The following is a 22,577-nucleotide window of genomic DNA, read 5'->3' on the forward strand; positions in this document are numbered from 1 at the left end:
ATTTTACATTATGAGGTCAGAATAGCACAACTTCTTTTAAATTACAAATAGTGCACAGGGAATATTAAAGGCAACCTTAACAAAACAGAAAAGCACAGGAACCCCAAAGAACCTTCACACTTTTTTCAGTAGGTGATCGGTCTTCTCTTCAGTTGTAGGTCAGAGATCGCACTTATCTTTACTTTGCTCTCTCCCCTCATTGTGAATAAACAGTTGAGTATAAAAGCTCCTCACATGACCTGGTATTACTACTGAAGTCCAGAGTTAATCACACAACCATGCCCGTGGATTTCACTGGAAAATGGGAGCTGGAGTCGCACAGAAACCTTGAGAATTACCTTCAAGCACTGGGTAAGCCTGATCAGATGTCTGGTATCAGTTTAAGTCCAAAGAGAAATAAGAGAAAGCAATGTTTGTGCCATTTTAGATCACTTACTCTGATATTAGACAAAGCCTAAAGTAAGTTGAAATTACTATGCCAGGTTCCAAATATTTTGTAATTCTATTTCTTACATAGACATTGGCTTTCCCCTTCGGAAGATTGCAGCCCACCTTACTCCAACAAAGATCTTTACCCAGGATGGGGATAACTTTGTGATTAAGACACAGAGCGCCTTCATAAGCTTTGAGCTGATCTTCACTGTTGGAGTTGAGAAGGAAGAATTTACTAAGGGATTTGACAACAGGTTGATAAAGGTGAAAAATTCCCTTTATAATTGTGATCCTCTTCTTGGAATTTATTTACCTGTAGTTACTAGTACCCCAGACTTGGCCTGTCGACCATGATCTCAGTCAGTTTGTTCAGTGATGAAAAGTAAAACAAATAGATAACAGGCCTCAACTTTTACCCAAAAGGACCAAATACATTAAAGGATTTTTTTTTTCACATGTCATTTGAATAACAAGTACACTTAAGTATAAGTCAATGCATTCTCCAGAAAACATACTTACTTTCAGATTAAGAGTACAAAAAAAAAAATGATTTTCATGTAAGTAATGAGCCATATATTAATTCTAGCCAGATTTATTGGCAAACTTGTCAGTAGTCAGCATTAATAAGAAAGAGTATAGATTTGCAAATAAGCAACAGCTCTTTTTTATAGACCATGGTCCCAAGTTATCTGATGATTAATATAAAAAATACATATATTAAAACAAGAATTTGTTTAAAAAGAAAAAAAGACTTTTGTTTTTTATTAAAATCATGTAAATAAATATAAAAACAGGCCAGTTCCTGGGGTTTAATTAAAACACAGTGTCAAATTAACTCTTAAAATGTTAATTTTAACACTACTCCGGATCATATTTGGTCCCAATAATGTAAAAAGTACTTGAAGAGTTCAGATGCAAAAGCCTCTAAATGCCATTTGAAATTTTCTTCTTTAATGATGATTTTTATCAAACTTGTATATTTAAGTTCAGTAATTTCACTTAAATGGCAATGATGATAACCTATTAATTGTTATTTAAGTGATATTACTGAACTTAAATATACAAGTTTGATAAAAATCATCATTAAAGAAGAAAATTTCAAATGGCATTTAGAGGCTTTTGCATCTGAACTCTTCACTTGTAGTGTTCAATTTACAGTGATAGCAGAGTGTCAAGTGTTACACTTACAATTGTTGTTTAAGTTTTACACTATGGGGTTTTCAACACCCCTGGTGCTGATTTAACTCCATTCGATTGCACTATAAGTATATAAAGTATATATAAAATATATCTGTTCAGTGCACAATTTACACTATTATACTGTCAATGTAAAGATAAGTCATAAAATCAAGAGTCTTCAGACGTATAAATACAAAGTTGATTTAACAAATGGGCAAAGTGGCTCCTTTAAAACAAATGCCAGATGTGTAAAGGTCAAATGATCACATTCATGAGGAGTTTCACAGAAAATAATAAGTCAATAAAAAGCATAAAATCATGAAATTTGCCAAGACATGAGCAAATATGACAGGTAGATTGGAAGACAATTGCAGAAAACTACTTATAAACAGTGTAGCATCCATGAATGCAGTTCCTCTTTGTCCCAACAGAGATAGTAGAAGTAGTAGTATTTGAGTTTGTTGCCATCAGCATCACCGGCAGCGAGCAGGTAAGGTGTTCTTGCATGCTGGTACCTGCCAAAGACAAAAATAACACTCAAAGTCAACTCTCCAATTGGCCGTCTTTAAATTAGTTTTCCACAATCAACCCAAAATGGCAATATTTTGAGGAAGACATGTAGTGTGACTGACATGTTCAAATTTACCTTTTTGAAGGCGACAAGGTGTTGTTCAGCTTGATATAAGGACATCTTTCTAGGTCTTTGATGGTGGAATCAAATTAAGGAGGAGACGAATTGATGCAAGATCGCTGCCCCATTTTAAATCACGGAAGTGATAACTTCAGCAAAAAATGCATGAACTCGTATAGATAATCTTATTCTCTAACCTGAACAAAAACATCGTCAAACAGTACAGCATAATGACAACCATATCTCTCTGAGCCATTCAGATGATTGTGTGGTCAGTATAGTGATGTTCACATCTCTCTCACACCTTGAGTTTCGAAGATGAACAAAAGTCTTTTCGGGTTTGGAATGACATGAGGGTGAGAAATAAGAATTTTACACTTTCGGGTCAACCCTTTAACTTTTTGCAGTTTAATATCTTGAATGAACACAATGACATAGTCATTGATGTTTGATCATGAATTGTGACAATGAAAACACATCACCCAAGACACATGTAAATTCCAGGTCTGAACAAAGCTTTGTGTGGTTGCCCAGTTAGGTTTATGTTCCATGTTCGTTCGTCATGTATTAAAATTTGCACTGCACACATAGAATAAAATATAATGACACTCACAATTCTGGATTCGTCTTCAGCATTCTTTTGCAATCTCATGAGAGGTGCTTCCTTCACTTGACACTGCAAGGGTCTTGGCCAAATCTAAAAAGGATTTAAAAAAAAATGTCAGTTGAGGCTAATATTTCCAAAATTCAGTAATGCAATACAATTTAAATTATGGCTATAGATGATTTATATTCACATCCTTCATTTTAGAATTAATTAAATTACTTTTACAACATAAGGTGAATAAAGTCTACAAAAAAAAGTCTCCCCACTGTTGCTGCATTTGTTGTTTGCTTGGCTGCGCGCTACAGGATACTTAAAGCTGCAGTCCACAGTTTTTCCTCTTTATCTGTTATAGACCTCTGTTCGAAATATGCAATTGCTAATAGTTGCGGAAACTTTACATGAGTTGTACTTCGACAAGACACAGCGTGGATGAATCCAATGTTTGAGGAGAGTGTGCGGCTGTCAGTTGACACACCGATACTGGCATTCAGAAAATAGCCCGACCGACAAAGGATTTTAAAGGCCGATACCGATACAAATATTTTTGGGTTTTAAAATCCGATATTCCGATATATCGGCCGATATATTATTTATTTTATGTATTACTATGTATGTATGTATTTTGTGTATGTACTATTTTATGTATGAATTTTGAGCCCGTTCTCATCCCAAAGCGCCATATAGGACGCTTTTGCAAGAGCGTAAATATTCAACGCACATGGCACCCTTTAACGTGAAATGGGACGCAGATATATTTGGGCAGAAGGCGCCCCCTAGTGGTCTAACCCTTACCCTACACCTTACCTAAACTTAACCATAACCGAAGCGTCTCATTAGACGTTAAAGGGTGCCATGTGCGTTGGAAATTTATGCTTTTGCAAAAGCGTCCTATATGGCGCTTTGGGATGAGAACGCGTTGGAATTTTATGTACTATGTATTACTCCAACACTCATGACATGGTTCAAGCGTGTTTCATTCGTTTTTATTTTATTTTCGAAATATTCATTTATTGGCCATTATAACTGTTGATACCGATAGTTTGGAAAATGCCTAATATCGGACGACAATATCAGTCTACCGATATATCGGTCTGGCTCAAATTCAGAATCACAGATTATTATTTTTGGAAGTATGACCAACATAATAATTTTCACCGGAAAATATCATCTGAACATGCAAGTAACATCCACTTTTGTTCTGGTTCTTACCAACTAAGGGGAAGAAAATCATAGCAGTAATTCGCTCTGATTAAATCTAACGATCGCTTATCATATCACGTAAAACTGCGCAAATTATACTTTGTTCTCAAATTGTTAATGTTAACAACAAACAATTTTTTTGCACTTTCAGTGTAATAAAATTACACTGCATAGAATAGTCTAGCAACCTGTAACTACACTGAAGGGGAGTACTTTTAAGTCTTTGGGAATTAATAACTGTTAACACTGCAATTTGTACACTGTTGATTTGACTACATATTCAGACTCTGGTGACCTGGGAAGGTGACAAATTGGTGGCCACCCAGAAAGGTGAGAAAGCCAACCGAGGATGGAAACACTGGATAGAAGATGACAAACTTTATCTGGTGAGCATCCTCATTTAATGGATAATATTAACCAAAACAACGTTAAAAGCAACATTATTTCATATAAATATTTCTGTTTTTATGACATATAATTAAGACATTTGAAGTGTAAAGTGTATGCTTTTATGCTTTCATAAAAGTCCTGCTCTGCTGTACTTACAACACAAGGGACATGTTTTGACCTCATCATTTCACTTGCAGGAGTTGACATGTGAGGATGCTGTGTGCCGACAAGTGTATAAAAGAAAAGACTGAATTCTCATGTGATTCAATGTCACATTTATTTAGCTACTCAACAAGTCTATTAAAATCAAGCTGTGTGTTAACTTTAGGCATCACTGCTTTCTCAGGAGATGAAAATGACTCACAATGTGACACTATCAACAAAAAAAAAAATATATATATATATATATATATATATTTTTTTTTTTTAAAAAGTGTTAAAATGTGAGCATCAAATATGATCCACTGGGCTTTTGATCTCTCAATCATTATTGTATTGCATTGCATTATATTTTGCCCCACACAAATAAAAACTAGCTTTGATCAATATCACTTTACGAGGACATATTATTGGGATGTAAATGACAACTGATATTTAGATTCAAGTAGTCTGCTATTATAAAGATCTCACTGATTAACATTACAAGCAATCAGAATGTATTAGCTAATGTAAATATCAGCAACTGTACGAAATTGCATATTTTTGCTTATTTTTGGCTCAGTTATTATTTATATTATAAAATCCATTTTTTAATATAAAAGCTTGATGTATCAAATATTATATTCACAAACACCAACACAAAAACATAGGCTATGTAATTTTGGTTTCGATTTTTATTGTCGAAGGCTATAAAGTCTATAACTTTTTATAAGTCAGGCTTTACAGGGTTAATTGAAAAAGCACATTTGCTTTGGTAACCGAGAAAACACAGTAGTTTGGGTTTTTCACCATAATGAGAAAAAAAATCGAAATTGTGTATTAGGCTACTTTTGAGTTTGACTTACTGCTATCATTGCTGAGAGAGGCTGTATTTACACTCTAAAAAATGCTGGGTTGTTTTAACCCAATTTTGGGTAAAATGTGGACAAACCCAGCCATTGGGTTACATTTTTAAATTACATTTTTTACCCAATGGCTGGGTTCGTCCACATTTTACCCAAAATTGGGTTAAAACAACCCAGCATTTTTTAGAGTGTAAATTATTTATTATCATAGGCTATAATATAATATTTAAGAACACGTTTGACTGAGAATTTTGGTTTAGTTATTATTAATCATAGGCTACGTAGGCCTACAATAAAGGTAGTTGGTCTAGTCTTTAGGAAAGCTCAAACTCATTGCAAGGCAACGTCATCAAACAGTGTCACTCAAATGCCGAGTTTAACCGAAATTACCCGAAAAACTCCGAAGCCGTCCGAGTGTCACGTCAACGCTTCCGACGTCAAGCGCACTGGCTTTGAGGAAGTTCCACGTCACATTTGCTTGCCGTGCACACAACTGAAGCCGAAAAACACATCAGACTCTCGGTGGATGATATAAAATACTGCAACTGAAGGAGACAAAAAACAGCAAACGCAAACATGGTAAGTGTCACATCAATGTTTTCGTTATGGGCAATATTGTAGCTGTTTCGCATATATTAAGGAAAAATACGCTTTCAATAACGTTAGCTCGCGCTGTTAGCCTCGCAAGGCCCTTAGGAATGGCCACATAGACAACTCTCATTAACCAGTCTGTAAATTATTTATTCATTTTCCCTATTTTCTGAGATATTACTTGCATTTAAAACTTAACATTATCACATATATTATAAAAAACAACAACAACATTGTTCTCAAGTGTTGTATCAAGTGATATCTGTCTTCTGGCTAACAGCTGATGAAATGATCAATGTGACTATAACGTTAACAGTAACGTTACACGTTAATAAATAAGCACTGTATAATTATGTGATGCTTTATATATTATATTGAGTTGCACGGTCACTCCTGACATTATCTTGTAACATGATTTGTTGTAACGTAATTGTGCTGCTTCTCAATCTTAACTGTGCTGTAAAGGTTAGTTGCTAGTATTATGGGTGATAAATGGCAAATGTTTGTGTAGTTGTGGGTAGACAGGTTGAATAAAAAAATAATAATAACTGCTTTTTGTTCCTGACACAATTAAGTTTTGAGCTTTTTCTATAGACTGATAGTGTCACTACTATATAACTGGGACTGCTGACAAAAGAGATTGATGCTGATGAATAACCACTTTAAAGTAATAGTGATTCTGATTCTCCTCCTCTAGCCTCTTAGGCTGGACATCAAGCGCAAACTCACGGCTCGATCTGACCGTGTCAAAAGCGTAGACCTTCATCCATCTGAGCCATGGATGCTGGCCAGTCTGTACAACGGCAGTGTCTGTGTGTGGAATCATGAAACGCAAGTAAGTAGGAAACTTTTCAGCATTTTTAATACCATCTGAACTTTACAACAAACAGTAGGGCTCCAGTAGAGCATTAACCCCTTAACTGTCACCCCCCCTTTTTGAGAATGGGGGTTAAATGCTCTATTCACACTTAAATGGTTGTAATTCAAGAATGCATTGGAATATATACCCAAGTTTGGTCTTGTTTTAAAGAAAACACTCAGCAGATTATTGCTGAAGTGAAAACACTTCAAAAAATGAAAGTATGAAAAAGTTATGGAAGTTTTAATTCACAGTAAATCAAATATACTGTACTATTTATTTTTTATTTTATATAAAATATATATTTTACAAAATATTTTTACTCTAAAATTACTATAAAATCAAAGCCATAAATCTAACAAAGTTATGTTCCAAATTTGAAGTTGATATCACAAAAATTGAAGTTCCCATGAGATTTTGTTTAGGTGTAGTACCAAAAATAGCCACCGGGTGCCATTGAATTCCATTGAATTTAGTTGTGTATATTCTGCCTTAATAAATTAATACATATCTGTCCAAATATCAATTTTGTCACAAAATTTGGAACCTTGAGACTCAGACCTTTCTGACAATGTGTTTTGTCAAGATTAGAAAAGGTTTTGATCATAAATTATGAAATATAAGGATGTCCAAAAGGGGAGGAGCCTCATAAAATAAGTACCGTTTCTATGGTAACGCAACGTTCAATTATGAAATGGTTTTCACAGGATGAATTCTGAGTTTATAAGCTTTCAAATGATACCTAATTTATGATAACTACTAAAATATGTGATATAATAAAAAAGGCGATAAAAAATATTATTGTATTTTAGAGGATAATATATATATTTTAATTTTTAGAGGATAATGTTATACTATAAATTTTATTTTTTATTGAAAAATGCAAGATTATATGTTTTATTATGAACTTTTAGCATAAAAACAGAAGTTTCAATGATTAAAAGTGGGTGCATCAACTTTTTGTGACAAAGGTCAAATCTCCTGTTATGATGCAGATTTTTTTAGGTGCACTCTTGTCATAAATTCATTAATTACTCTTCCTACATAATTTTTAACACAAAACAGGGGTCAAATATTTAATTAGAAGTCTTAGACCTTTCCAAAAATATATAATTTGTCATAATTAGATTAGGATTTAATAGAAATATAGTGAAGTAAAGTTAGGCGTCCCGGTACCGGGACGGTGACAGTTAAGGGGTTAAGTGTGTTTAATGATTGTCTTATAATCTCTTATACTTTTAATAGACTCTGGTTAAGACGTTTGAAGTCTGTGACCTGCCAGTAAGAGCTGCCAAGTTTGTTGCCAGGAAAAATTGGGTCATAACTGGTGCTGTAAGTATATACATGAATAATAATGTACACTATTCTATAATATCTATTAATATACTATTCCTTTTATTATAGATTTGGTACTGATATTAAACTATTTAATAAATCCCCCCTTTTTTTCTAGGATGACATGCAAATTCGAGTTTTTAACTACAACACATTAGAGCGAGTACACATGTTTGAGGCCCATTCAGATTACATTCGCTGCATTGCTGTGCATCCCACCCAGCCCTACATCCTCACAAGCAGCGGTATGGACAGATGCTTTTCTTTTGAACTTTCTTTTTATATCCACAAAAATATTAAGCAGCACAACAGATTTCTACATTGATAACAAGAAAATATTCCTTGAGCACCAAATCTGTTTATTATAACGTTTTCTGAAGGATCATATGAAACTGTAGACTGGAATAATGCCAGCTTTGCCATCAATTACATTTTTTTAAATTTATTAAATGGATAAGTTATTTTAAATTGTCTTAATATTTTACAATATTACTATTTTTGATCAAATAAATGCATACTTGATACTTGATACTTGAAGAAATTTATTTTTGGAAAAACAAAACAAAAAAACTTTAAACAGTGGCTTATGTACAAAACTCTTTGTTTTAACATTTATTGGCTGTGTGTGCATTTAGATGACATGTTGATAAAGCTGTGGGACTGGGAGAAGAAATGGTCCTGCAGTCAGGTATTTGAGGGCCACACACACTACGTCATGCAGATTGTCATCAACCCCAAGGACAACAACCAGTTTGCGAGTGCATCGCTGGACAGAACCATCAAGGTAAGTTAGTACACTTATGCGGATAGAGCCATTTTGAATCTGACTTGACATCTCCCGCATCATTTCTTCTTTGTTGTGTTTCAGGTTTGGCAGCTGGGCTCTTCCTCTCCTAACTTTACTCTGGAGGGTCATGATAAGGGGGTGAACTGCATTGATTATTACAGTGGAGGAGATAAACCCTACCTCATATCTGGAGCTGATGACAGACTGGTTAAGATTTGGGACTATCAGGTACTATAATGAAATTGATGATAATCAATAGAGCAAGTCATTCCTGGCTATTTATTTACATCTTTTCTGTTCTGCCTCTCTCTCTTTAGAATAAGACATGTGTCCAGACTCTTGAGGGTCATGCTCAGAATGTGTCCTGTGTAAACTTCCACCCAGAGCTGCCGATCATCATCACTGGATCAGAGGATGGTTAGTCACCTTTAGGAGAATGTTATAGATTTTCTTTTAACGATCACTTTTATAAAACTGTACTGCCTCATTCCTTATGCAAATGTTTAAATTATTTTTTTTATAACGGTACAATATTTTGAAAGCAAAAATCTTTCAGTGGTCCCTGTACATTAAACTGGGATTGAATAAAGTGATGGGTGCTTTTAAAACAATACTTTATGATGCTTTGATAGTTAGTTTTGATCCAGTGATTCCAAGCACGTATCAAACTGCCGAAGTCACGTGATTTCAGTAAATGAGGCTTGGTTATGGCATAAATGTTTCATAATGTATAGAAATTTAAATGGTTCGCCATTTAAAGGGGCGATCTCTGTGGACCAGTGTCTAAATATGATTTTTTACCTGATATCATACAAACTTGTAGACATGATACATTTGTATGATATAAAGGAAGAGTTGTAGTCCCTATAAATAGAATAAAAATAAAATAAAAAAAGACACTTTATATTTAATGGGATTAGATGATTTGTTAAAGATTACACCTTCAATAAAACATTTACAGTTGGTTTTTAAAAAGGTGTTTATGGATGTTTGGGCTGAATTTTCAAGGCATTTTCACTTTGACAAAAGTGGTCACTAGCGTGTGTGTTGTGTTTTGAGTGAATCATTTTGCGAAGCAATTGGTCCAGTTGATTCGAAGTTTGAAAAGCTTTGTTTCTCCCATCACTAGTATAAATTATTTTCAAATTAAAAATGAACACTTGACCTTTAAAGCTTCTTGTAACTGTCTTTTGTTAAGGCACGGTTCGTATCTGGCACTCCAGCACTTACCGTCTAGAGAGCACCCTGAACTATGGTATGGAGCGGGTGTGGTGTGTGTCCGGCTTGCGCGGCTCCAACAATGTGGCATTGGGTTATGACGAAGGCAGCATCATTATCAAGGTACTGAAAATAATTCAAAAGTAACACCACGCTGTTGCCTGTCATTGGTGTGAAATACTGGCTAAAGCTCAGGCTGATAATAGGAAAGTTCACTCCTCGCAATAAGGGAGCCATTAGGTTGCTTCAGGGCCAGGGCTGTCAGCAGGGGATAGCGGTGATAGATAATGTTACAAAAGATCTCTATTTCAAATAAATGCTGTTCTTTCAATTCATCAAAGAATCCCAGAAAAAAAGTATCACAGTTTTCACAAAAATAACAGCATATAATAACTATTTTCAAGAAGTTCAAAATGTTACTTGAACAGCAAATCCACATATAAGAATGATTTCATGTGACACTGAAGACTGGAGTAGTGGCTGCTGAAAATTCAGCTTTGCCATCACAGGAATAATCACATTTTAAAATAAATCAAAATTGAAATGGGTATTTTAGATTGTAATAGTATTACACAATATTACTGTTTTTACTGTATTTTCTCAAATAAATGCAGCCGTTTTTTTTTTCTCTAAATTTTAGATGTCCAGTGTACATGATATTCCTATCTACTTCAATGGACATTTACTAATATTCTGACAAGCTTTATATAATGTAATATCTTATGTGGACAGTTCTTTGTAATTTATCGGTTTATATTTGTGTTTTAGCTTGGTCGTGAGGAGCCAGCCATGTCAATGGATGCCAACGGAAAGATAATTTGGGCCAAACACTCTGAGATTCAGCAGGCTAACCTTAAAGCCATGGGAGATGCTGAGATCAAGGATGGCGAGAGGCTGCCACTGGCAGTGAAGGACATGGGCAGCTGTGAGATCTACCCTCAAACTCTCCAGCACAATCCTAACGGCAGGTAAGTCTATCACATCTTTCCTCTAACACCGCTACTGTACATGCAGCCTGATCCTTGCTGTAATTTATTAATGTAAATATAATTTTACAAATGATACATTTCTCAGCATCCAAAGATTCAGCACCTTAATCTTGTTGTTTAGGTTTGTTGTGGTGTGCGGAGATGGAGAGTACATCATCTACACCGCTGTGGCTCTGAGGAACAAGAGCTTTGGATCTGCACAGGAGTTTGTCTGGGCCCATGATTCATCTGAGTAAGTGCTCTACAAGCATATAGAAAACAGATGTTCAGAGCAGCTGCTTACCAAATACACCCACCGACTGGGAGAAGCGTAAAAACTGACATGAATTTGTTTTAAATCAAGGTACGCGATTCGGGAAAGCAGCAGTCTGGTGAAAATCTTCAAAAACTTTAAGGAGAAAAAATCTTTTAAGCCCGACTTTGGAGCAGAAGGTAAACTGTTTTGCATTGCATCATAGGCAAGTAGTTCAACAAGATTGTATGCAAATATATAATATAAAAGATACAGAAAATGTACAAATGCACAGTATACATCACACTCAAATCCTTGATTACATGTTGTACAAGCATGGTAGACTTTTATGGTTTTATGTAAATGAATGGTTGTGTGCTTGCAGGCATCTATGGTGGTTTCTTGCTGGGCGTCAGATCAGTGAATGGTTTGGCTTTCTATGACTGGGATAACACAGAGCTGATTCGTCGCATTGAGATCCAGCCCAAACACGTGAGTCAACTGCTACAGTCCTCCTGACTTTTGTTCTGTATGCTTTGACAATTTCTTAATGTGCTTGGACCAATTGTATCTGTACTTACAGATTTTCTGGTCAGACTCTGGTGAGCTGGTTTGCATTGCCACAGAGGAGTCTTTCTTCATCCTGCGTTATCTGTCAGAGAAGGTGGCCGCTTCTCAAGAGTCAAATGAGGGGGTTACTGAAGATGGAATCGAAGATGCTTTTGAGGTCAGTGCACATTAAACACAACAGTCATGTTTAATTGCTTGAAAAGGGTTGTTTCAAAGGGAACACATTTTAATTAAATTTGTAATTAAAAATAATTCAATTAAAATGCCCTTAACAATACAACCAGGATTTTTATTAAGACTGTAAATCAAGTCAATTTTGATGTTTACTTCAAAGAATTGAAACAAAAGGTCTGATCTCCTCTGTTTGTGTGTGCAGGTCCTGGGAGAGATTCAGGAAGTGGTAAAGACGGGTCTGTGGGTGGGAGACTGTTTCATTTACACCAGCTCAGTCAACAGACTCAACTACTTTGTTGGAGGAGAGATTGTCACCATTGCTCACCTGGATAGGTACCGTCAAATTCATAAACATGTTTTAAATATATTAATCACATTCACACTCGTTCCAAATTTGTGGTTGGTACGATTTGAAAATGTTTTTGAAGGAAGTCTCTTTCTATTTAACACATTTCAAAATGTAATTTTATCCTGTGATGGCAAAGCTGAATTTTCAGCAGTACTCCAATCTTCAGTGTCACATGATTCTTCAGAAATTATTGTAATATGCTGATTTGGTGCTCAAGAATAATTTTTGTTGTGATACAATCATGATACATATTTTCAAGATTCTTTTGTGTAGGAATTTTAAAAGAACACTATTAGAAAGAAAAGAAATAGGAATCTTTTGTAATGTTGTAAATGTCTTTACTCCATCTTTTTTTTATCAATTTAATTTGCTAAATAGAAATATTAAGTTCTTGAAAAAATAAAAATACTGACCCCAAACTTAGTAAAACAGTATACATATAGAAGGAAGGCTTTATTCATTCAGTCTAACAGTGTCTTATTTGTCATAGAACCATGTACCTTCTGGGATACATTCCTAAAGATGACCGTCTTTACCTCGGCGATAAGGAGCTGAACATTGTCAGTTACTCTCTTCTGGTGTCCGTCCTGGAGTACCAGACTGCTGTCATGCGCAGAGACTTTGGCATGGCAGACAAAGTGCTACCCACCATCCCTAAAGAACAGAGAACCAGGGTTGCCCACTTCCTGGAAAAACAGGTAAGACTTCAAAGTGTTTGCCTGTAAGTCATAATTTGCAAATAACAGCGTTCTAGCTCTGCAAAAATAACAGCAGCTTAGAATCGTACATTGTAAGTAATAAATATAAGCATGAAGTTCAAGTTGTCACACTTTAAAGACCTTGTGAAGATCTATGTAAACACATGTGGGTCAACAAAGCCTTGCGCTGCATCTGAAATATGTTCTGTGATATCTAAAGGATCTTTGTCATATATGATGATGAGAAGGAGCATGGGCCAGTTCTTGACTATTTCTTAAATTGGTGTGAAAAGTCAAGCCTCCTTCTAAACACCACCAAAACAAAATAAATGTCTATTGATTTTAGAATGACACAATCATCAAATTTAACTTTTATTAACGGGGAGGCTATACAATCAGTTACAAATTATAGATATCTTGGCATAGTGATTGACCATTAGCTTAAATGGGATCTGTGGTCTGATCTCATCAATACTAAGACTCAACAAAGAATGTACTTTTTAAAGAAATTGTCATCCTTTAATGTTCACAACAAAATGCTTCAGATGTTTTATTCTTCTTTTATTGAAAGTGTGTTGGCCTTCTGCATCATCTGCTGGTTTGGAAATGCTACTGAGGCACAGAAGAAGTCTGTAAGGAAAACAGTAAAACTGGCCAGTAAACTATTAGGGATCAAGTTACCAAGTGTGGAATGCATTTACAGGGAAAGAGTAATGAACAAGGCAAAAACCATTGTGGGAGACAAGAGGCACCCTCTTGCCTCTTCATTCGAACTACTGCCTTCTAGGCGACGGTACTGCCTCCCTCTATTCACTAAAAATAGATCAAAGTCTTCATTTGTGCCTCAAGCAATTAAGCTTTTAAATAGCTAAGTTTAAATAGGTATAGGATACTCAGCTGATCTGGTATTGCTTAAATCAAATAGGTAGTTAAAAGTGCAGGGAATGTGGAAATATGGGCTAAGTGTATTAGTATGTGTCTTTGTATTTTTCTTTTATTTATTTATTTATTTTTTTGTGTATGATGTATGTTGAAATGCCTACTTGATTGCTATGCAAACAAATTTCCTCACGAGGACAAATAAATGTACTTACTATCTTACTATCTTGTCCGTGTGCATTCAGGGTTTCAAGCAGCAGGCTCTGGCCGTGTCCACTGATCCAGAGCACCGGTTTGAGCTGGCGCTGCAGTTAGGAGAGCTGAAAATCGCCTACCAGCTAGCAGTAGAAGCTGAGGTTTGTTGTTCCCCTAGTGGTGGCCAAGCTCAATTGCTTACAACTTTAATTGCATTTATTGTAGTGGAAAAAAGTTTTTCTGTAAAAGTAATGTTCAAGATTCTGCATGTATATAATATAATTAAGATTTCTGAATAAATATGTTTTTCTTCTGTAGTCTGAGCAGAAGTGGAAGCAGTTGGCAGAGTTGGCCATCAGTAAGTGCCAGTTTGGTTTGGCACAGGAGTGCCTCCATCATGCCCAGGACTATGGAGGTCTTCTGCTGCTGGCCACTGCATCTGGCAATGCTGCTATGGTTGCCAAGCTTGCAGAGGGGGCAGAGCGTGACGGAAAAAACAATGTTGCCTTCATGACCTACTTCCTCCAGGGAAAGTAAGTATTATAACTGAACAGACTTTTGCCTGCTGAAATACAAATATAAATATTTTGACTAAAGATGTTTTACTTTTGTGGATTATCTTCTCATAGTCTACTATGCATTCCTATAGGAAGTCATGTTTCAGTCACTGATTGTTATTTTGTCTTTCCAGACTGGACAACTGTTTGGAGCTCCTGATCAAGACCAATCGTCTACCAGAAGCTGCCTTTCTTGCCCGCACATATCTGCCGAGCCAAGTATCCAGGTCTGTATTCACATTCACTTTGTCACAGCATTAAATAGATTTTTTTTTCAAGAAAGTGATTGAGCAATTGAAGAACAAATGAAGATCTCGAAAGTCATAAGTATTTATTTCTTATAAGAAAGGCAGAAAGGCACACACAGACAGAGTCTGACGGCAAAGGTCTTCTCATCTTACACAGTTTATATATAAAAGAACATCCTCCAAAATGTACCCCTCCCCTTCTTACCTTCGTAGAAGAGCTTGTGTTTTTCCTTGACCCAAAACCCCGTGCACGTACACAGTTCTCCATATTCTAACACTTTTTATCTATGTATACTAGGGCTGAACGATTTTGGAAAATAATCTAATTGCGATTTTTTTAACCAATATTGCGATTGCGATTTAATATGCGATTTTAAAAAAAAAAGTTATTTACCTTCTGTATTAGTCGACAAAGACAAGCAATAAATCATTGTACAGTAGGGATGGGAATCTTTAGATAGCTCATGATCCGATCTACTTTTTTTCTTATTAATTAATCTTAATAACTCTTAAAATATGTATTTAATTACATGTGTAAAAACACATACTTTAAAAAAAACATTTAATTAAACCAATTACATGTTAAGAATTTTAAATAGGCTATATAAAATAATATAGCTTCAAAATATAAAAGCTAGTAAATAAAGAGAAACAAACAAAAAAAAACATTACAAGCAATAAAGAAAGAGTGGTCTCAGTATTTAAAAGTAGGCTGTCTGAATGTTTTTCATTCAAGAGCTGGAGTAATTCCCCCTCAGTTTAGATACGATATGCTGCATTCACACTAATGCATATATCTCTTTTCAAATTGTAAATGTGGTTTGTCCTGTTGGTTTAAGATATAACTGACCGTGTTTACATTAATTTCGCGTCATAAAAGCATTTTGACATGCAAGTACATTTACCAATGAGTCGCTCACGGCCGCATGCACGAGCGCTCTTCACAAAGCAGGCGTTAGTATTTTAAAATGAAAGCAGCCTTCTCAGTGATTTTCATGGTTTTAATATATAACCCGACTGCATTCCAAAAGACATAAATAATGCCTCTGTGAAGCATTTGTAAAGAAAATACCCGCGGGAGAGAACGCGCACTGCAAGTGTAACGTTATAACATCAAGCAAAGCGGCAAAACCTGTTCATTGAAGCCCGCGAATGTCCTTGTAATTCGGTTCAGTCCCTAACTTTATGAAATAACGTTAGCTACTATGTTTTGTAAGGTTCGAGCGGTGTCTTGTGTGTGAGTGAGGAAGAGAGAGAGCGAGAAAATAGAAGCAAGCAGATTCAGAACCCGGTTCGTTTCTAAAGCATCATCACGGCGTCATCACGCATCTGTGTTTAAAAACTATAAGCTCATACTCGATTCTGAAATTCTCTGAATCGATCCAGGATTGTTGAGGAGAGAATAAATAACACAATATCACATATATTAAAAATAAACTCTTCTTTTCTGAACGCCTGACCGCGTAGCGTGGCAAGTTGATGCTTTATCTTGCAGACTGCTTTTCTCTCGCGTGTCACGTGACCAGTGTAATCGCAGCTCTTGCGATTACGAAATCGCGTTTCATCATATCGCGATTTTATCGCAAATGCAATTAATCGTTCAGCCCTATACCCACACGTAAAAACACGTATGTCATTTCAAAAACCTCTTCAAAAACAACTAAATATATAATGTTTTGCTCTTGGTGCAAGCAAGCTTATCTATTTCTGAGAAGGACAGAACATTCTGTTTTGTCCTTCTGCACACGTCCCATTGACCCATTTGCATAGGAGATAATGCATCTTGCAGTTTAACACATCTAAATTTGAAAGAACACACAAACAAATGGTTTCAAGAGATACATTTAAAAAAATTATATTACAAAGGGCATATGACATATTACAAAAAAAAAAAGTGCACACAATATGCTAATTATTTTGTCTAGTTTCCAGTCGGAGCACACTGTGTGAGATGCTGTATCCCACAATGGAAGGCACTTGACTTGCCCTTCAAAATTATTCTCATTTTGACTTATTATTTGATCTCACTGTGAAAAGATAATTCTACATATATTGGTGTGCTATATTGGTGCATATATTATTATTTGTTTTTACAATCCTGTAATTGTGTGTTTGATAACAGGGTGGTGAAACTTTGGAGAGAGAGCTTGTCTAAAGTGAATCAGAAAGCTGCAGAGTCTCTGGCAGATCCTACAGAGTATGAGAACTTGTTCCCAGGCCTGAAAGAGGCATTCGTGGCAGAACAGTACCTGAGAGAGTCCTGCCTCGGCAAAACCAGACCTGCCTCCGACTACCCACTGATCACAGTAAGAAAGCATTTTTTTTTCTTTTTTTTTTTTTTAGATTTAGATATTATGTACTATTGTCATTATTTTTGGTGGAGGTTTTTAAGTTTGAGTGCTTATATTTTCAGCTTTATTTAAATTACCAAAAACAAATTTTTGATAGTTACAATTTTAATTACCAATATCAACAATATCAAGAAGACACTCTTTCACTGTTTACTTATGCAGGATCCAAGCAGTTCTTTTGAAGATACGCTGATAAGCTGATCTTCAAGCCAAGCCACTTGTTTAAACTTATAAATATAGTCAGATTTACACCCATAGGGATGCTATAATATAAAATCATCATTACTCCAAGAAGTTTTTTTTTTAACAGCGAAAAACTGTATCTTGTCATTGCAGTCTGTTTGGACCCTGATGATCACTGCTTACTGCTCTGTTATAATTATTGTTATAATTGTTATACTTTTTTAAAAATGTTTATCTTTTTAAAAAATCCATTTTATTTGAGTTATAGGCTGCCTTTTCAATTTTTTCCCTCTCTCTTTTCTCTGTCTTTAGCCCAATGAAGAAAGGAATGTGCTGGAGGAAGCCAGTGGTTATGAACCCAAAGGAATTATCCCCACTCCTACACAGGTGTGTGTCTGTCTGTCTCTCTCTCTCTCTCTCTCACTCTCTCTTTTTACCAACCATGAAACTGTTTCTGCAAAAACGGGCAGTAATGACACCAATATTTAAGATACAAGTGAAAATTCACAATTCTTTATTCCAATTTCAATACCACAGCTAAAACTACTAGCCTATATACTAATATACATTTAAATTATTATTAATGACTAAATAATCAAATTAAAAGCAATAGCACAAATAGATACAATAGAACATAGATACTAATGAAATAACGTTTTTTTCAGGTAGGTCTAGCAATAGTTTTCAGGCATAGAAGTTAAATAAAGTAATCAAATGTAAAAGTTTTCACTGTATAAATTAAACAGGGAACTACACTGCGACCAAAATGGTCGCATATGCGACCTTTTGAAATCCCATTGCGACCCTAATTTTTAATGGGTTGCAAATGTATCACTGACTATTTTGACGGGTCTGTTTTTTTTTAGTTTCTTTCGGGTTGTATTTAATCTTCTAAAACCTGTCGGATCGTCCGCTTTTTGTCCCGCCAAAGCCTTTTTTGATCGCGGTGAGTTTTGTAGAGTAGAATGACTGATGCGTTTGACAGGGCGCAAACGAGCTGAAGGAGAGAGAGCGCGCCCTGGCCGCGCGCGCACTATCCCGTCTTCACACAACACAAGCGCTGTCTTGCTCTCTCTCTCTCTATCGCGCGCATATTATTCAAATGACATGATAGTAAAAGGTTTGTGTCTTTATAATAGGCATGCTAATCATAATCATATAGGCTACCATCTGAGCCTGCATGGCTGCAGGAAAAAGACGCAGAGATGTAAGACACCGTGTCTCTTCCTTACACCAAAGGTAGATTTGCGGTCTGGTGTTCGGCTGATAAACTCTGCCATGAGCTAACTAATTATATTGCTAGCGCTGATATTGACATCGACTAACGTTATATGATCACTAGCAGTTTTTTAGACTAACGTTAGTTTTTTCATAATCATAATCGCGTGATTCGCGTCAAGACACCTGATTGGCTAATACTACACACTGAAGATAAATTAAATGTTTTATTAAATAATTACTGAAAATATCCCTCTCTTCATCCCACACCCCAAACATGACGTACAAAATGTTGTGGAACAGAAACAACCAGAGATATATTTATAAGCTATCATTTTATTGTCATCACAGCTTTCCAACAGTCCTGCGTATGATTCTACATTGATTAAAAAAGAAAATCAAATGTGTTTTAATGGTAATTATTTTATACGGAAATCATGTATTTATAATTCAGATGAGAATAAAGTTAGGGTTAGTTAAAATTAAGAAAAACAAATATATTGATCTGAAATATTGCAAATTAATTTTACATTCATTCAAGTACAATTACCAAACATATATCAAGGTCATTTTGTCTTTTTATTAATTTAATTAATAAACTAATTATATAAAACTATTGTCAGTGCACTACAAATAAACTGGTTCTATGCCTTTATTAATAAAACTTAAACAACTTAAAAAATACGAGGCTTAAGACATTTATAAAAATGCCTTCTGCATTTTTGTTTTGCTTTTCACTCCATTGTACCGAATCGTACCGAACCGTCCGAATGTCTGAACCAAGGTATGAACCCGACCCAACCGTGACTTCTGTACCGTTCCACCCCTAATGTAGTTTCATTATTATTCATTACTATCCAGAGTGCGGCTTAGCCTACTATAAAATATTTGTGCGACCAAATCATGTTTTGCGCCAGTAACTGAAAAAGTTAGTAGCGCAAGTGCCACCAGTGGAAAAAGTTAGTGTAGTTCCCTGTTAAACATTGATTAATCCTTATTAAAGTTACGAAAGTAATTTAGTCAAGAACAGTGGGCGATTCTTCTTCTTCTTTTTTTTTTTTTTAAATGACTGCAGCAGTTATATTTGGCTGCTGTCACTTTAAGAGGTGTACTGATCCAATACACATTTATGCGTTTTAATTCTCAACTGCTTACGTTCACTTAAGACATAACCGATTATGTTTTCTAGGATACTCACCTTTTTTTTTTTTTTTTACATAATTTTGTTTGCATTTGTCCATTTAAGCACTAGAAGATGTGAAAGAGAGCTCAATTCTGTATTCACGCTTTGTCTGAGACTTGCTTTCTGAGCATTTAAAAATTGCTCCACAGCACACAAGTACTGAATTGAATTCCCTTTCATGTCTTGTGCTTGAATATTTAAATTGGCAAGGCTTAGACTTTCATGACGATGCAGCACTGGCCCATCAACTGTCCTGAGGGTCGTCCATGTTCTCAAAATATGGCATTCATAAAAATGTTACTGGCTTATTGACATATACTCACCAACGCAGATTAATACTTTCATTAGGCGCATGGAAAGAGGAATCAATTCGGTGTCTGCATTTGAAACGCGGCTCTCTGTGTGTGCACGCCTCAGGTGTGTGTGGCTGTGCGCGTAAATAACACTGTTCGAGTACCGAATTGAGTTGCCTCTTCTGAACTGAAATGATTTAAAATCGCTTCAATGTGTAATTTTAGAAGACAAAAGATTTGAGAATCACATGTGCCGAGCCGTGGGGCCTGATCTGTACAGATCACGGATCAACTATGATCTGTTCCACCCCTAATGGCAACACGCTACAGCCTACCAAAAATACCTTGGGGCAGTGTTGTAGTAGAGACCAGCTCACTCAAGTCCGAGTCGAGACCGAGACCAAAGGCAGTCGAGTCCTAGTCGAGACTGTGTACATGAAATCATGTACACACTGGTAAAAAGGCCACATAGTGGTGTAAAGGTAATTTTATTATAATTATTACGTAAAATTATTACAATCTGCTCTTTAAGTGTACTCTTAACAAGTAAGTGCTCTTTAACATCACATTACTACACACGAATTCTTTGTGGCTCTTATATGCAAACTGAATTATGGATGATAAGGCAGACATTTTCGATACAAAGTTGAGCTAGAGGCTCCACATCACATCTGACCTGGGTCCTTTCACGTTGACGTTTCAATCAAACAATTTAAAGAAATATTAAAGGTATAGTTCACTTTGAAATTAATTTTTGATATGTTTTAGCTTATCTCAAGGGCATCCAAGATGTAGGTGTCTTTGTTTCCACAGCATTTTCAATTTTGACATTTTTTGGTCAAACCGTTGTTGCCTGCAGTTTTAGGGGGCCCACCTCAAAGAGCATGCACAGAGAAGTCAAAATTAAACATGATTTAATGACTCATGAATGTAAGTACACACTGATGGCTTAAGACACGAAACAAGCGGTTTGTGTGAGAAAACGAACAGTATTTATAGACTTTTTACCTCTTGTTAACAGCCGTCGAACTGATCTGAATCAGATGTCCAACTGAACCGTCTCCAGACGTTACGCCGGAAGTGATCTCTCGCGCATCTACGTCACGCATTGTTTACACAGAGATTTCGGAAGTTTTACCTTTCACTAAAGATATTTAGATGTATCGAAATCGTGTTCCATTGCGATGTCCCGTATATCTAAATATGTTAAGTGAAAGGTAAAACTTCTGCCTGAACTAATCAAATTGCCTGTATGTTCAGGAGGTGAAAGACACAGAGGAGGCCCCAGAGGATGTGGGTGTTTTGGCCTCAGTGATAGCAGCCGTCTCGGCTCCAGTAGTTGCTGTCATGAGTCATGCAGAATCCCAGCCTCCTAAGAAGGTGGAGGAGACGACTGAGGAAAAGCCTCCAAAAATGACCGCAGCAGAACAGAAGGTATTTGAAAAAAAAAAATGACATGGTTAATAAAGCCATGGTAATAAATGAACATCAGACTTGATGTAACCTCATATTGTGATTTTATTTTAAGGTTATTGATGAACTGGAGGATGATTTGGATAACATGGAGCTGGATGACATTGACACCACAGACGTCAATCTGGATGACGACTTCTTGGATGACTAAACCCGCAGCACTAACGCATTGAGTTTAAGCGACCAAACCTTTTTTTTTATTTGTTCCTGTTAGACCTCCAGAGCTGAAGTCTGGGATAGACTGTGCTGAATATAAATTTATTTTAGGGGGTACCACCGATGGAAAGAGGGGGAGGAATGTGCATTATTGACGGTGAATTATTTTGTACTTTGGACTCTGGACCTTCAATTTACATTTTACCTGTACATCAAGGTTGATTCTTGTGTGTTTGACCATGATAAATTGTGGTCACATTATTCATAATAAATATATCTGCTATACTTACAATGATTTGTCTTGTCATAACATTGTTTCTGTTTTATATTCTGTTAAATATAGAATCCTTTAAAATCCAAATGGAATCCCAGATCCCTTAAAAAAAAAATCTGCCTGGAAGTTTCTATGCCTAGTTAAGACCTTGATTAGCTGGATCAGGTGTGTTTAATTGTGGTTGGCGCTAAACTGAAACAAGGTATGGATTTAGCTTTTTCATTCAATAATGACTTCAATTTCTATTAATGATCATCTTAAATTAACCCCCTCAGACCTGAATTATGTTTCAAGTTTCTGAAAAATATAAAAGTACATTTTC

General features: G+C 35.8%; 2 protein-coding genes across 2 annotated transcripts; both read left to right on the top strand.

The window, feature by feature from the left end:
* Positions 1-220: 220 nt before the first annotated feature.
* rbp2b (retinol binding protein 2b, cellular) lies at positions 221-4,761 on the top strand. The gene is made up of 4 exons (XM_089131141.1): positions 221-351; positions 518-696; positions 4,334-4,435; positions 4,637-4,761. Exons 1-4 carry the CDS (start codon positions 279-281, stop codon positions 4,688-4,690), a joined length of 408 nt encoding a protein of 135 aa, XP_088987267.1. The 5' UTR covers positions 221-278; the 3' UTR covers positions 4,691-4,761.
* Positions 4,762-5,870: 1,109 nt separating this feature from the next.
* On the top strand, positions 5,871-22,273 carry copb2 (coat protein complex I subunit beta 2). The gene is made up of 22 exons (XM_039685529.2): positions 5,871-6,022; positions 6,732-6,869; positions 8,139-8,225; positions 8,347-8,473; positions 8,864-9,012; positions 9,097-9,243; positions 9,333-9,432; positions 10,214-10,356; positions 11,002-11,201; positions 11,344-11,454; positions 11,566-11,654; positions 11,840-11,946; positions 12,038-12,181; positions 12,401-12,531; positions 13,038-13,245; positions 14,370-14,480; positions 14,638-14,852; positions 15,011-15,103; positions 17,247-17,430; positions 17,971-18,045; positions 21,613-21,786; positions 21,881-22,273. The coding sequence occupies exons 1-22, from the start codon at positions 6,020-6,022 to the stop codon at positions 21,974-21,976; spliced, it is 2,832 nt and encodes a 943-aa protein (XP_039541463.2). The 5' UTR covers positions 5,871-6,019; the 3' UTR covers positions 21,977-22,273.
* Positions 22,274-22,577: the final 304 nt, after the last annotated feature.

The sequence above is a fragment of the Pimephales promelas genome, chromosome 5, assembly GCF_988280905.1.
Source record: "Pimephales promelas chromosome 5, fPimPro1.hap1.1, whole genome shotgun sequence".
Classification (NCBI taxonomy): domain Eukaryota; kingdom Metazoa; phylum Chordata; class Actinopteri; order Cypriniformes; family Leuciscidae; genus Pimephales; species Pimephales promelas.